At 46.7% G+C, this 15,286-nt stretch overlaps 2 protein-coding genes across 11 annotated transcripts in view; both read right to left on the reverse strand.

The window, feature by feature from the left end:
- Positions 1-8,533, reverse strand: part of FBF1 (Fas binding factor 1) — a 31,985-nt gene extending 23,452 nt beyond the window's left edge. For 3 of the 10 annotated variants that reach the window (XR_750567.2, XR_004055141.1, XR_004055140.1), the window contains exons 1-6: positions 8,305-8,527; positions 6,639-6,724; positions 6,060-6,087; positions 4,133-4,174; positions 1,201-1,294; positions 137-197 (exon numbers count right to left, since the gene is read on the reverse strand). Coding sequence is in view for 7 of the 10 variants with exons in the window: in XM_030923997.1 (XP_030779857.1) it covers positions 137-197; positions 1,201-1,294; positions 4,133-4,174; positions 6,060-6,087; positions 6,639-6,641 (228 nt within the window). In the remaining 3 variants the exon portion in view is untranslated. Of the gene's footprint in view, positions 1-136; positions 248-1,200; positions 1,295-4,132; positions 4,175-6,059; positions 6,088-6,638; positions 6,725-8,304 lie in introns of those variants that run through there. The other 7 variants (XM_030923997.1, XM_030923998.1, XM_010387556.2 and 4 more) reach the window with 5 other exon arrangements.
- Positions 8,534-14,021: 5,488 nt separating this feature from the next.
- ACOX1 (acyl-CoA oxidase 1) overlaps positions 14,022-15,286 on the reverse strand; it is a 36,889-nt gene continuing 35,624 nt past the window's right edge. The window contains 1 exon segment of the mRNA XM_010387550.2: positions 14,022-15,252. Within this exon segment, the coding sequence (XP_010385852.1) occupies positions 15,205-15,252 (48 nt within the window). The 3' untranslated portion in view covers positions 14,022-15,204.

Below are 15,286 nucleotides of genomic sequence, written 5' to 3' on the forward strand. Positions count from 1 at the left end.
AAAAAAGAAAGAAAGAACAAAGTGACTTTGCAGGGACTTCTAAACCCTTCTGTGGGCAGCCCCTTGACAACAACACCCATCTCATTGTTTCTGGGATAGGCAGAGAGGTGGAGGAGTAGGAAATGGCCAGGCTTACCTCAGCATCAGCTTCTTCCAGGCCTGCGATGGTGCTGAAGACATCATCACCCAGGAGGGACCTGCAAAGGGGAGGCATCAGCCCCTACGTGCATCCAAGGGCACTGGATGACTAAAAAGGGGAAGAGTGGCTTAGAAAGCCCAAGGAATCTCGGATAGATTTCTCTGGAGAACAGAGGTGCTAAAGGAATGTCACAAGCCTCCTGATGCAGTGATTTTCAACTTTGTTAGCAGTAGAACTGCTTTAAAAACAAATTGTTGTGAGCTGAGATCCGGCCACTGCACTCCAGCCTGGGCGACAGAGCAAGACTCCGTCTCAAAAAAAAAAAAAAAACAAACAAACAAACAAAAAAACAAATTGTTAAAAACAATAGGCTGGGCCGGGCGCGGTGGCTCAAGCCTGTAATCCCAGCACTTTGGGAGGCCGAGGCGGGCGGATCACAAGGTCAGGAGATCGAGACCATCCTGGCTAACACGGTGAAACCCTCGTCTCTACTAAAAAATACAAAAAACTAGCCGGGCGAGGTGGCGGGCGCCTGTAGTCCCAGCTACTCTGGAGGCTGAGGCAGGAGAATGGCGTGAACCCGGGAGGCGGAGCTTGCAGTGAGCTGAGATCTGGCCACTGCACTCCAGCTTGGGCGACAGAGCGAGACTCCATCTCAAAAAAAAAAAAAAAAAAAAATAGGCTGGGCGCAGGGGCTGACGCCTGTAATCCCAGCACCTTGGGAGGCCGAGGTGGGCGGATCACCTGAGGTCAGTTTGAGACCAGCTTGACCAATATGGTGAAACCTCATCTCTATGAAAAATATAAAAATTAGCTGGGTGTGGTGGCGGGCACCTGTAGTCCCAGCTACTCGGGAGGCTGAGACAGGAGAATTGTTTGAACCGGGGTGGCGGAGGTTGCAGTGAGCTGAGGTTGTGCCACTGCACTCCAGCCTGGGCGACAGAGACTCTCTTAAAAAAAAAAAAATGGTGAGCAAGTGTGAAGTAGAAAGTGGGGGTGGAGGGGCAAAGAGCATTTAAACTGAAGTAGGTCGTGGATACCCAGGCCGACCCTGCCCTTACTTTGTTCTAGCCTTTGAAGAAGGGAACATCTGAGATACACCTGTAGTGTCTCTGGTATGTGAAGCTAGTTTAACAGGCTTCTCAGGTAGTGTCACTGGAAAAAAAGAAAAGAGAAAACGTGTCATTCAGCTAAAGGGACCTGGAGTCAAGATGCAAAGGCTGGCAAGCTCCCTTCCCAAGCTGTCTCTGTATTAGGAGGAAGAAATCTGGCTCCATAGGCAGGTCCCAATGTCACCCCTTGGAAAACCTGAATGGGAGAGAGGGTAGTACATTTCCAAGGAGGAAGTCAACCCTAAGTGCCAAATACCAAATGAAGAGCCCAACCCAACCCAACCCAACCCAACCCAACCCAACCCAACTGAACCCCAAGGAAATGCATGAGGAAAATTGTTTTCCACAGCCCAAAACTGTAGGCTGGAATACATTAGCCAGGTGTGGTGGTGGGTGCCTGTAATCCCAGCTACTCAGGAGGCTGAGGCAGGAGAATCGCTTGAACCAGGAGGCGGAGATTGCAGTGAGCAGAGATTGCGCCACTGCACTTCAGCCTGGGTGACAGGAGCTTTGTGGGTTCTCTGGGACCATGCGGGGGAAACCTGTCTCTCTGTCCCTGGTGAGCTTTACATGACCATGAAACCATGTTCCTTAACAGACCAACACAAACACAAATAATATGGATTAGCATCCAGAATCTACCAGGAACTCTTATAACTCAATGATAAAGACAAGTTACCCAATTAAAAAGGGGCAAAGAATCTGAACAGACATTTCTCCAAAGATATACACATGGCCAATAAACACATGAAAAGATGCTGAACCTCATTAGTCATTAGGGAAATGCACATCAAAAAAACACCCTCTAGGATGGCAATAATCAAAAAGAAGAAAAATAAGTATTAGCAAGGATGTAGAGGAACTAGACCCCTCTTACATTGCTGGTGGGATGTAAAACGGCACAGCTGCTGTGGAAAAGCAGTCTCCTCAAAAAGTTAAACATGCAGTTGCCATATGGTCCAGGAATTCCAAATGAACTGAAGACACATGTCCGCCCAAAAACTAGTACACCAACATTCATAACTGCATTATTCATAACAGCCAAAATGTGGAAATATCTCAGATATCCGTCAGCTGATGAAGGGATAAACAAAATGTGATTTATCCACACAATGGAGCATTATCTAGCCATAAAAAAGTTATAAAGTACTGATTCATGCTACAGTGTGGATAAAATTTGGATAAAACTTGGAAAATATCATGCTATATCAGAGAAGCTATGTGTGCTACGCACAGTGGCTCACACTTGTAATCCCAACACTTTGGGAGGCTGAGGCAGGTGACTGAGGCCAGGAGTTCAAGATCAGCCTGGCCAACATGGTGAAAACCCATCTCTACTAAAAATACAAAAATTAGTTGGTTGTGGTTGTGTGTGCCTGTAGTCCCAGCTACTCGGGAAGCTGAGGCACGAGAATCACTTGAACTCAGGAGGCAGAGGTAGAGCCTAGATCACACCACTGCACTCCAGCCAGGGTGACACAGTGAGACTCTGTTACAAAAAAAAAAAAAAAGCTAGATGTAAAGGTAAGATGCTGGCCGGGCATGGTGGCTCAACACCTGTAATCCCAGCACTTTGGGAGGTCGAGACTGGCAGATCACCTGAGGTTGGGAGTTCGAGACCAGCCTGACCAACATGGAGAAACTCCCGTTTCTACTAAAAATACAAAATTAGCCAGGCGTGATGGTGAGCGCCTGTAATCCCAGCTACTCAGGAGGCTGAGGCAGAATTGCTTGAACCTGGGAGGTGGAGGCTGCGGGGAGTCGAGATCGTGCCATTGCACTCCAGCCTGGGCAACAAGAGCGAAACTCTGTCTCAAAAAAAAAAAAAAAAAAAAAGTAGGCCGGGTGCGGTGGCTCAAGCCTGTAATCCCAGCACTTTGGGAGGCCGAGACGGGCGGATCACGAGGTCAGGAGATCAAGACCATCCTGGCTAACACGGTGAAACCCTGTCTCTACTAAAAACTACAAAAAACTAGCCGGGTGAGGTGGCAGGCGCCTGTAGTCCCAGCTACTCGGGAGGCTGAGGCAGGAGAATGGCATGAGCCCGGGAAGCGGAGCTTGCAGTGAGCTGAGATCCGGCCACTGCACTCCAGCCTGGGCGACAGAGCGAGACTCCGTCTCAAAAAAAAAAAAAAAAAAAAAAAGTAAGATGCTGTGTGATTCCATTTTATGTCAGGTGTCCACAATAGGCAAATCCATAGAGACAGAGAGTAAATAATAAGTGGTTGCCTAAGGTTGGAGGGAGGAGAGAATGAAATTGACTACTAATGGGCATAGGGCTTCTTTACAGGGTGATGGAGAATGTTCTGGAATTAGGTAGTGGTGATGGTTATACAACTTTGTGAATATTCTAAAACCACTGAGTTGTATACTTTACAGGCATGGATTTATGCTATATAAATTACATCTCAATTTTTTTTTTTTTTTTTTTTGAGACAGAGTCTGGCTCTGTCGCACGGGCTGGAGCGCAGTGGTGCAATCTTGGCTCACTGCAACCTCTGCCTCCTGGGTTCAAGTGATTCTCCTGCCTCAGCCTCCTGAGTAGCTGGGATTACAGGTGCCCGCCACTATGCCCAACTAATTTTTTTGTATTTTTAGTAGAGACAGGGTTTCACCATGTTGTTCGGGCTGGTCTTGAACTCCTGACCTCGTGATTGGCCCTCCTCAGCCTCCCAGAGTGCTGGGATTACAGACGTGTATATCTCAATTTTTTAAAAAGGGCGGGTGTACTGGCTCATGCCTGTAATCCTAGCACTTTGGTTCAGGAGGCGGGAGGATCCATTTGAGTCCAGAAGTGTGGGACCAGCCTGGGCAACATAGTAAGGAAAAAAAAGCAACAGCAGCAGCCCAAATTAGGGGATTCTGGGCAAGGCGCACTTACTCTCATCCCCTAGAAGGTCACCAAGTAAATCATCAATGGAGCCTGGAACAGAAAAGGGACTGTCATGACTTCAGGAGGAAAAAAGAGTGGCCCTTAATAAACCTCAAGGCTTGAGACTCGCCAGAAGGCGTCAGAGCTTTCAGATGTTGGGACTCAGGCTTAGCTCTCCTTTCATTGGCCACGAGATGTTTTATGTCTCTGGCAACAAGTCACAAAGCCTTGCTGAAATACCCTGAGGCAGAAATTTAAAATAACTATCTCAGGCCAGGCGCAGTGGCTCACACCTGCTATGCCAGCACTTTGGGAGGCTGACGCGGGCGGATCTCCTGAAGTCAGGAGTTTGAGACCAGCCTGACCAACATGGCGAAACTCTGTCTCTACTAAAAATACAAAAAAATGGCTGGGCGCAGTGGCACACGCCTGTAATCCCAGCACTTGGGGAGGCTGAGGCAGGTGGATCATGAGGTCAGGAGATCAAGACCATCCTGGCTAACACGGTGAAACCCTGTTTCTCCTAAAAATTCAAAAAATTAGCCAGGCATGGTGGCGGGCGCCTGTAGTCCCAGGTACGTGGGAGGCTGAGGCAGGAAAATCACTTGAACCTGGGTTGCCGAGGTTGTAGTAAGCTGAGATGGTACCACTGCACTCCAGCCTGGGCGACAGAGCAAGAAGCCATCTCAGAAAAAAAAAAAAAAAAACTCCAAAAAATTAGCTGGGCATGGTGGCACATGTCTGTAATCCCAGCTACTAGGGAGGTTAAGGCAAGAGAATTGCTTGAACCTGGGAGGCAAAAGTTGCAGTGAACCAAGATCGCGTCACTGCATTCCAGCCTGGGTGACAGAGCAAGATGCCATCTCAAAAACAAATAAACAAACAAACAAAATTAGCCAGGCATGGCGGCGGGTGCCTGTAGTCCCAGTTACTGGGGAGGCTGAGGCAGGAGAATCGCTTGAACCTGGGAGGCAGAGGTTGCAGTGATCTGAGATCGTGCCATTGCACTCTAGCCCGGGCAACAGAACGAAACTCCGTCTAATTAAAAAAAAAAAAAAAAAAAAAAAAACTCAAAGAATGATGGTGCAGATTTTCAGGAGAACCTATATTCTACCTGTCTACCATGACACACTGGCCAAAAATCAGTCTTCCAGATCTCGAACACAGCCCAGTGTGGCTCTTTGGGAAGAGTGCCCAAGATTTCTAGGCACATGGAAGCTACTTTCAGACAAGTAGGCTCCTTGTACCCTTCCATCTGATATCCCCCAGAAGTGGTCTGGACGTCCTCATCAATGGCCACTTTCTGATGGAGGCATGTGGGGGAACCTAAGTATGAATACCAAATTCATTTCCCTCCCCCAGCTTTCCCACCCTGAATCCCAACCACATATTTCTGGATACAGAGCCCAAGGAGAAGGATTTTTTCCACAACCCCATATCTTATTTATGTCTGAACTTCTCTGAGGACCAGTGAGGAAGCAAAAGGAAGACCAAGGCTGCCTACGGAAAAATGGGAAGAACAGTAAGACTCTCATCAAAAACATTTTTTTTTTTCCTGAGACAGAGTCTCGCTGTGTCGCCCAGGCTGGAGTGCAGTGGTGCGATCTTGGCTCACTGCAAGCTCTGCCTCCCGGGTTCACACCATTCTCCTGCCTCAGCCTCCCAAGCAGCTGGGACTACAGGTGCCTGCCACCACGCCCAGCTAATTTTTTGTATTTTTAGTAGAGACGGGGTTTCACCGTGTTAGCCAGGATGGTCTCGATCTACTGACCTCATGATCCACCCGCCTCAGCCTCCCAAAGTGCTGGGATTACAGGCGTGAGCCACCGTGTCTGGCCCAAAAACATTTAAATAAACACACATTTCATTGTTCCAGGACCAAAGGGGAAAAAGATATATATTTGGCTTAAGGGTAATGTTCCATCTCTCCACTCACCTTTCCATCCCTTCTTGGTTTTTGGCGCCTAAAACGGGAAAAACAAATCACATCAAGAATACCAAACAGTGAACACAGGTGGAAACTGGCAATGCAGAATGAATTGCATTGCCTTTTGCCAAGTCACCAGAGGCAGGAGCACCAATGGCATTTAGAGATGTTAAGTCCTTTATGCGTTCCTGTATTTTCTGAGAACCGACTCATCAGAGCGTGGACACAGCCCCACTAACCAGTGATGGGTACCAATGGGTGGGCAGAAGTCATTCCTATCCCAGACACGACATGCAAACCCTCCCAGTCGAGATGTCTGTGACCGGAAATTCCTTCTATTCTGTGCCCCTGATTCAATACCAGTGACAGGCACTTAAAAACGCTTCCAGCCAGACACTCAGAGGCTCAGAAGAAAACTTGGTAGTCAAAAGTTTGGTATCAATGCCACCTCCTGTCACTCTTCTCCAGGGTTTCCATCCTGGTCCTTGCTGCCCAGTCCCCAGACTGTTGCATGCAGTCAAGATCTTTGGGGGTGCAGGATGGGAGGCATGTTTGCTTTCCATGCATCTTACTCTGAACTCTGCCTACCATCTCACAGCTCTCGGGGCTGCTTGCAGCTCCTTCACAGCACTGGCCAGCTCATCTGGATTCTGCCCACATCAGGCTCATACTCCCTAATGAAGAAAATTAAAGTGGTTGCTTAAAAATGATGTAGCTTTGGCTGGGCGCCGTGGCTCACGCCTGTAATCCCAACACTTTCAGAGGCTGAGGCAGGTGGATCACCTGAGGTCAGGAGTTCAAGACCAGCCTGGCCAACATGGTGAAACTCTGTTTCTACTAAAAACACAAAAATTAGCTGGGCATGGTAGTGCACATCTGTAATCCCAGCTACTCAGGAGGCTGAGGCACGAGACTCGTTTGAACTTGGGATGTGGAGGCTGCAGTGAGCTGAGACTATGCCAACCTAGGAGACAGAGTGAGACTCCATCTCAAAAAAAAAAAAAAAAGAAAACAGAGAGAGAGAGACAAGGCGCAGTGGCTCACACCTGTAATCCCAGAACTCTTTGGGAGGCTGAGGCAGGTGGATCACCTGAGGTCAGGAGTTTGTGACCAGCTTGGCCAACATGGTAAAACCCCATCTCTACCAAAAAATACAAAAAATTAGCTGGGTGTGGTGGTAGGCACCCAGCTACTTGGCAGGCTGAGGCAGGAGAATCACTTGAACCCACTAGACAGAAGTTGCAGTGAGCTGAGATCATGCTATGCATTCTAGCCTAGGCAACAGAGCAAGACTCCATCTCAAAAAAAAAAAAAAAAAAAAAGATGGTTTAACAGAGCATGAATCCAAGGTTTATCAAAGCTTCTCTCACTTTGCCCATTCAAGAGGTAAAACCCATTTCCATAAATTAAAAATTCCTTATAGGGGATGCACTTCAGAAGAGGAGCAAAGTACTCTCAGTCCGGGCACGGTGGCTCACACCTGTTACCCCGGCACTTTGGGAAGCCGAGGTGGGCAGATCACTTGAGGTCAGGAGTTCAAGACCAGCCTGACCAACATGGTGAAATGCTGTCTCTACTAAAAATACAAAAATTAGCTGGGCGTGGTGGCACATGCCTGTAATCTCAGCTACTCAGGAGGCTGAGGCAGGAGACTCGCTTGAACCCAGGAGGAGAAGGTTGTAGTGAGCTGAGATCGCCCCACTGCACTCCAGCCTGGGCAACACGTGAGACTCTGTCTCAAAAAAAAAAAAAAAAGTGCTCTGGATAACTTAACGGGCTTTCTGAAGCTTTGCGATTACTTGAAAAAAGGGCAGTGGCCATGATCCCTTACCCTGAAAGCTGATGCGGCAAGTGGCAAGTACTCATTTCAGAAATGAGGTGGGTACCTGGCACCAAGGCTGAAACCCTTTCCCAGGCAGCACCCATGACTACTTTCTAGGCAGCATTGAGCACAAAAGCAGGTGTGAGCTCTGGTTACTCTTTGATATTCTTTTTCTTTGTAAAATCTTTTTTTAGAGACGGGGTCTCACTGTGTTACCCAGGTTGGTATTGAACTCTGGGGCTCAAGCAATCCTCCTGCGTTGGTCTCCCAAAGTGCTGGGATTACAGGTATGAGCCACCACATCCAGCAACACGATTTTCACTGACGGTGGAAATATTTCCCTTTACATAGGCAGTAAATCTGACCCATTGAGAACAGTTTTCTTCGCAATTAGCTCTCTCCCTCCCCCTCCTCCACTTTACCAAAACCCACCTACAGGATGTCCTGGAAGGAGTCAGAGGGGTCCTCTCTCTGTCCCAGGTGTTCGCCTGTCCTGTTATTGGAATGCAAGGGTTATCTGGGCTTACCTACAGAGTCCACCTTGAATACTTGAATACATGTGTTTTCTTTTTTTTCTTTTTTCTTTTTTACATGGAGTCTCGCTCTGTTGCCTAGGCTGGAGTGCAGTGGTGCAATCTTGGCTCACCGCAACCTCAGCCTCCCAGGTTCAAGCGAATCTGCCTCAGCCTCCCGAGTAGCTGGGAATATAGGCATGCACCACCATGCCCAGTTAATTTTTGTATTTTTAGTAGAGACGGGGTTTCACTGTTGGCCAGGATGGTCTTGAACTCCTGATCTCGTGATCTGCCCACCTCGGCCTCCCAAAGTGCTGGGATTACAGGTGTGAGCCACCGCGCCTGGCCTTCTTTCTATCTTTCTTTCTTTTTTCCAGACAGGGTCTTGCTCTGTTGCCCAGACTGGAGTGCAGTGGCGCGATCACAGCTCTCACAGCTTGCTGCAGCCTCGACCTCCTTGGGCTCAGGCGATCCTCCAATCTCAGCCTCCCTAGCAGCTGGGACCACAGGCACAGGCCACCATGTCCGGCAAATTTTAAAACTTTTTTTGTAGAGACGGGTCTCCCTACGTTGCCCAGGGTCGTCCCAAACGCCTGGCCTCGAGTGATCCTCCCGCCTTGGCCTCCCGAAGTGTTGGGATTATAGGCATGAGCCACCGTGCCCGGCTTTGTGTTTTTCTCTGCAATGGCGACATCACGACCTACAAGTCCAAATGTGTCCCATAACACATCATGGAACTTCTGGCATCTCCTATCGATCCTGTACCGGCTTCAAACTATGGGGATTTTCTAGGCGTGGTTTGCCAAGGCCAAAGGGCTACAGTGTAACCCCGTCCCCACATCTATTCAGCCGACTCCATGCCAGGCGTTTTACAGATCCCGAGATTACCCCTAAACAAGACCCCTAACCGGAGTAGCCCCACCGTCCCGAGACTCCGCGCCCCTCAATGCGTCACCCTTCTGAGCGCCCGGCCTATATGGTCCCCGAGAGCAGCCTGTAATGTTCCCAGCCCCTGAAGCCTCCCGTTACGCGCCGTGTCCCCGGAGGTGCGGCCGCTGGGACCAGCACCGGCCCCGGCTCCATTCAGGTCGCCCAGCTCGGCCAGGCCTCCAGCTTCCAGCCGCTGCTGCCACCCTCAGCCTTCCGGCCTCCCGCGGAAAGGCGGGCGCGAGGCATCCTGGGAGTCGTAGTCGGCGGTCTGCTCACCCGCCCGCACAGAGGAGACGGGGCCGACGTGAGCAACTACAGCTCCCAGGGAGCCGCGCGCGGCCCTTGGCGAGGCCGGGCCTCTGCCGGAGGTGGGCACGTTGCTAGGAGCTGCCCCAACGCCTCTCCAGGAAGAGGGAGCCAGGCCCAAAGGCCCTCTTGGGAACTGCAGAGACGCTTAAAAGTTCCTCCTGCCCACTTCTGAGGGCTGACACGTGGCCGGCGCGGAGGCGTGAGAAATGTGTCGATATTGGGAGGTTGACGGGTGAATCCACAAATTCACCCGTGTTTATTCCACACCCCAAAGCTTGAGGGAAGTGACTGACCTTCCTGTTTAATGATCCAATCAAAGCTGTATAGCCAGAATGAAACCCAATACTGTCACTCCACAAAAAGATACGTCACATTTTTTCTAGTATGTGCTAATTATGAATTTTATTAAGGTTTATTCAATTTCACAGAGGAAAGAACGGTTTGTAGTTTGGCTTACCCGCAGTGCTGGCAGGTCACAGCTGGCCAACCATGATTCATTCACATGCTCTGGCCCCGTGCCCCTCGTCCTCCCACCCCTGCCCCCACAGGACACCATCAAGCCAGGGCTGGGTAACAACATATGCTAAAGCCATCTTCTCAGGTATGAACCAAACTCAAGCCACAACAGCAAAGGCGGAAAAAGGTAACAAAGTAATTATGTGCTCCCAAGGTATACAGTCATTTAGTTGAATCTATAACAATTGGAAATAAAAAGGCATTTATGAAGTCTAGTCTGCAGTCTGAATGTGGAAGGTGGAAGATCACACACATTTACTAATCTAAGAAATACTCAAAACATATTTTGGTCTAAAAAATCCCCAATTTTCCATGATCTTCCCAAAACCACCAATGACCCACTTAAGACAGAAACACCCTTGAATCTAGGAACGTGCACATATGCAACAGCTAACATGTGGTAACTCTAACAATGTTCCTTATATGTTTCTGTGTTTACTATCATGGACCATAGGAATCAAGTACTGGAAAATTTAGTAAGTGTGCACAGTTAAAAGCAAAACAGTGGCTGGGCGCGGTGGCTCACACCTGTAATTCCAGCACTTTGGGAGGCTGAGGTGGGTGTATCACGAGGGCAGGAGTTCAAGACCAGCCTGGCCAACTTGGTGAAACCCCGTCTCTGCTAAAAATACAAAAAAATTAGATGGGCATGGCAGCAGGTGCCTGTAATCACAGCTACTCAGGAGGCTGAGGAGGAGAATTGCTTGAACCCAGGAGGCGGAGGTTGCAGTGAGCCAAGATTGTGCCACTGCACTATGGCCTGGGTGAAAGAGCAACTCAGTGTCTCAAAAACCAAAAACAAAACAAGAAAAACCCCCCAAAAATACCATCAGTATTTTAAAATAGAAAGTCATTTTAGTCCATTACAGTATGACTTGTTCTAATCCTCCAATAACACAGTAAATAAACAGCAGAAATTACTTTCCTGCATTGTTTCATGAAAATGATCAAAACCTTTATCTAAGTCAGAACATCAACAAGACTCTTGATCTCAGGTCATCAATTTCCTGGCACTCCTCCTCTCTCTAGCTGTAGTAGCAGCTACTCCTTGAAGACAACCTGTATATCCCAGGCATACCCTCTACATGTATAAAAAGATGTGCAGGTGTTACAGACCACCTACACCTAATTCACTTCCTAATAAGATGGATGGAATAACTCGGAAAATGTAGAGGAGGGATTTTGAGCCGCAGTTCTCTAAAGAATTATTGATTCACAGGATATCCAAGATTATGCATTTGAAAAGTTTCATTTCTCCACCCAAAGCCCTGCAGTGAAGAAAATCCAAGAATGAAGATGTAACATGTTGGCTGGGCGAAGTGACGCAGTGGCTTATGCCTGTAATCTCAGCACTTTGGGAGGTGGCGGGGGGTGTGTGCAGATCACCTGGCCAACATAGTGAAACCCCATCTCTGCTCAAAATATAAAAATTAGCCAAGCGTGATGGTGGGTGCCTGTAATCCCAGCTACTCAGGAGGCTGAGGTGGGAGAATCGCTTGAACCCGGGAGGTGAAGATTGCTAAGCCGTGATCGCACCATTGCATTCCTGCCTGGGCGACAGAGCGAGACTCCGTCTCAAAAAAAAAAAAAAAAAAAAAAGTAACATGTTGGCCCAGCGCAGTAGCTCACTCCTGTAATCCCAACCCTTTGGGAGGCCTGGGGTGGGAGGATCACCTGAGGCTACGAGTTCACGACCGGCCCAAGGCAACATAGCCATACCCTATCTCCAAAAAGAAAAAAAAAAATTAGCCAGGTGTGGTGATGTGCACCAGTAATCCCAGCTTCTCAGAAGAGGCCAAGGCAGGAGTCCAAGAGTTGGTGGCCAAAGTATGCTACAATCACACCACTGCATTCCAGCCTGGGTGAGAGTGAGACACTCGTGGGGTGGAAAAAAAAGATCCAGCATGTTAACTTCAGGAACCATAAAATGAAGTCGCCATTGCAAAGGTATATATGATCTGAAATTACAAGTGGTGACTTCTCAGAAAGCATATGAACATAGTGAATGTTGTAATGTTCTGAAGATAAGCTGATACTTAGTAGTGATATGTTCTAAAGACAAGAACATGAGGGCCCCAAAGGCTGTGTCACCAACTCTGCTTTGAGGTCACTAATCTTTAAATACAGAGCATAAAGTAGAACTCCAAACACTTGGGCAAGAAGAATCCATTACAAATAGCCAACACATTTCTATTAAACCTCACATTTTCAATTTTGTATTCGGTTGAGAGTACTTTTTTAAAAAAGGCTTAAATCTAACACACACAAAACTCATTAATTCTGCTCACTCTGGGCCAGGTGCTGTGGCTCACACCTGTAATCTCAGCACTTTGGGAGGCTGAGGCAAGATGATCACTTGAGCCCGGGAGTCTGACACCAGCCTGGGCAACATGGCAAAACCCTCTCTCTACAAAAAAAGTAGAATTAGCCGGACGTGGGAGCATGTGCCTGTGGTCCCAGCTACTCAGGAGACCGAGGAGGGAGGACCATTTGAACCCGGGAGGCAGAGGTCACAGTGAGCCAAGATCCCACCATTGCACTCCAGTCTGGGTGACAGAGTGATACCCTGTCTCAAAAAGATAAAAATAAAAAATAAAATTCCTACTAATTTTGGAGAAGACAAGGTTAAAATGTATCTTTGTACTTGTCTAGTGTGGTAGACAGAACAAATTGGACTTGCCACTTCCTTTAAGGTACAGCCAACAAATGTGTACCAAGTACTTCCAAGGACTCCTAAAGTGACTGGAGCCACTCACAACTATTGCTACAACTGCAGTAATTACAGCTGATTTACACTTATCCACTCAGGCAGGTATCACTCCTTCCTTTTTTATTCTTAGTGTTCCCTAAATCTAATAAACCTATATTCTAAATTTCTTCATAATTTAAACCTAAGTTTAATTGTGTGGCATATTTTTTCTCTCTTAATAGTACAAATCAGTGAGGTTTACTGTATCTTTACTCTTGATTATACTGAATAAAGTTCAAGACAGAAAATTTCAATATTAATAAAAATAGCATCAAACATCAGATTTAGATTTTATTTTATTTTATTATTTTCTGAGATGTAGTCTCGCTCAGCCAGTGGCGCCATCTTGGCTTACTGCAACCTCCACCACCCTGCCCCCAGTTCAAGCAATTCTTCTGCCTCAGCCTCCTGAGTAGCTGGGACTACAGGCACGCGCCACCACCATGCCCAGCTAATTTTTGTATTTTTTTTTTTAGTAGAGATGGGATTTCACCATGTTGGCCAGGATGATCTCAAACTCCTGACTTCAGGTGATCCACCAGTCTAGGCCTCCCAAAGTGCTTGGATTACAGGTGTGAGCCACCGCACCCGGCCCCAGATTTAGATTTTAAATAAAACTTGAGGTACTGGGTCAAAGGGGGCTCTGCAGGTCGATGATCTCCTCAAACCCGCCAAGACATCCCATCTATGCAAATGGATTAGGGGGTGTCATTCCAAACACCCTCAGATCCTGCCCAGATATTCATCTGTGAACAAGGTATTTCAACACTAATTTTCAAACAATTCTACATCTAGCAGGTCAGTTTATCATTTTCCAGAATCTGAACTACTGTCAAGATAGACTCAAGTGAGATTAACTCAGGGTTAATCTTCAATCTTAACACAATTATCAATTAGTTCTCCCAGTGGAAAGATTAAGGCTTCTGTCAATATGTAGCATTTCTGCTGTAGCCTAAAAGTCTCCTATTACCAGTTCCCCAGGACAGACAGATACTATGTCAGGTCTCAGGAGAGGAGTTACGTTTCCAGGAATGAAACCACATTCTCAGGACTGATTCTAGAACAGCTGGTTTCATGAGGCATACGGCGCAGATTTTAAAAAGAAAAAACAAAAACAACAACAAAGTGACTTACATTGACTTTAAGAAAAAATTAATTAAGATGTATTTAATCTTTAAATATAGAATGATTGTGTAAATTACATTTCAGCTGAAAGGACAATTAGCGATTCAGATAAAGCTCCTAGAAATGTACTGAAAACAAAGCCATACGTAGAGTAAGAAATAGAACCTACAGAACTTCCGCTTTTCTAACCATAGTTTTTTTTTTTCCCCAGTTGTTAAAAAAAAACAAACACACACCTCACAGTTTCAATGATTATATTTTCTGAACCAAAAATCAGAACACATGGTTTGTGTCAAAGGGTTTTTCTGTGCTACGTCTGGGAGTGAGATGACCTAAGTGACATTTTTTAAATGCCAAATATGGTAACCTCCAAGCTTTTAATGGCTTATGCCAAGATGACAGAATCTTTGAAATCTGATTGTCCCAGAAAATCCAGTTAATATAGTCACCAAAGTTACAGCTGAGAGCTCTCCCTACAGTTCCTACTACTGTGACAATTTAGTGATCCTTCAAATGGAAAATTCCTAATTACACGAGACAATGGTCCTACAGGAGGCCTGTGCGAAATAAGTTCTCTTGTTGGAAAAATGCCAGCATGAATAGTTGGATAAACGCAATCCATCAGCAAAGGAGAGCAAGCAGGCAGAGACTGTGCCAAGCAGAAACTCATTTGCATCAAGTTTTCCAATAAGTTTCCTTCCCCCAGTCCCTTTTCTTCAATCCTGCTTTTAAGCCAGGTCCCAGGGTAAGTCTGGTAGAACACCAAGCAGGAAAGCTTGGAAGGGTTCTACACCACTTCAAAAATACCTTTGCTTAAAAACACTTATATAGCCAGTGATTAGCAATTAAAATGTGAAAATAATCAACTACTTAGTAGTTAAATTCTGCTAATTATCAAAAGTCGTAGTCTACTGGGATCAGCAGCATTACAAAAGGAAGTCATATTGCATTTCTTAAGCTTTTTCTGAATGGTTTAACAGGTCTCTTTCAGTGTTAATTGCACTTAAAACATCTGCTTTTTTTTTTTCATTTAATCTCTGAAATCTGTTCATTTTTTTCCCTCCATTTATAAAAAGGGGTCAATTTATCATTTGCTCTATAGCTATTTGAATTCGAAAAAGATTCCACACAGATTCGAGTTGCACACAGGTGCTTTCTGGAGCAGATTAAACTTGTCCTCGTGATACTTCAGAGCTTAGACTGCAGTGATTTCAGGTGCTTGTAAGATTCGTGGACCTGTGGGGAAGGGAGAGAGAAGAACTACTAATAA

Source organism: Rhinopithecus roxellana, chromosome 19 (genome assembly GCF_007565055.1).
Source record: "Rhinopithecus roxellana isolate Shanxi Qingling chromosome 19, ASM756505v1, whole genome shotgun sequence".
Lineage (NCBI taxonomy): Eukaryota > Metazoa > Chordata > Mammalia > Primates > Cercopithecidae > Rhinopithecus > Rhinopithecus roxellana.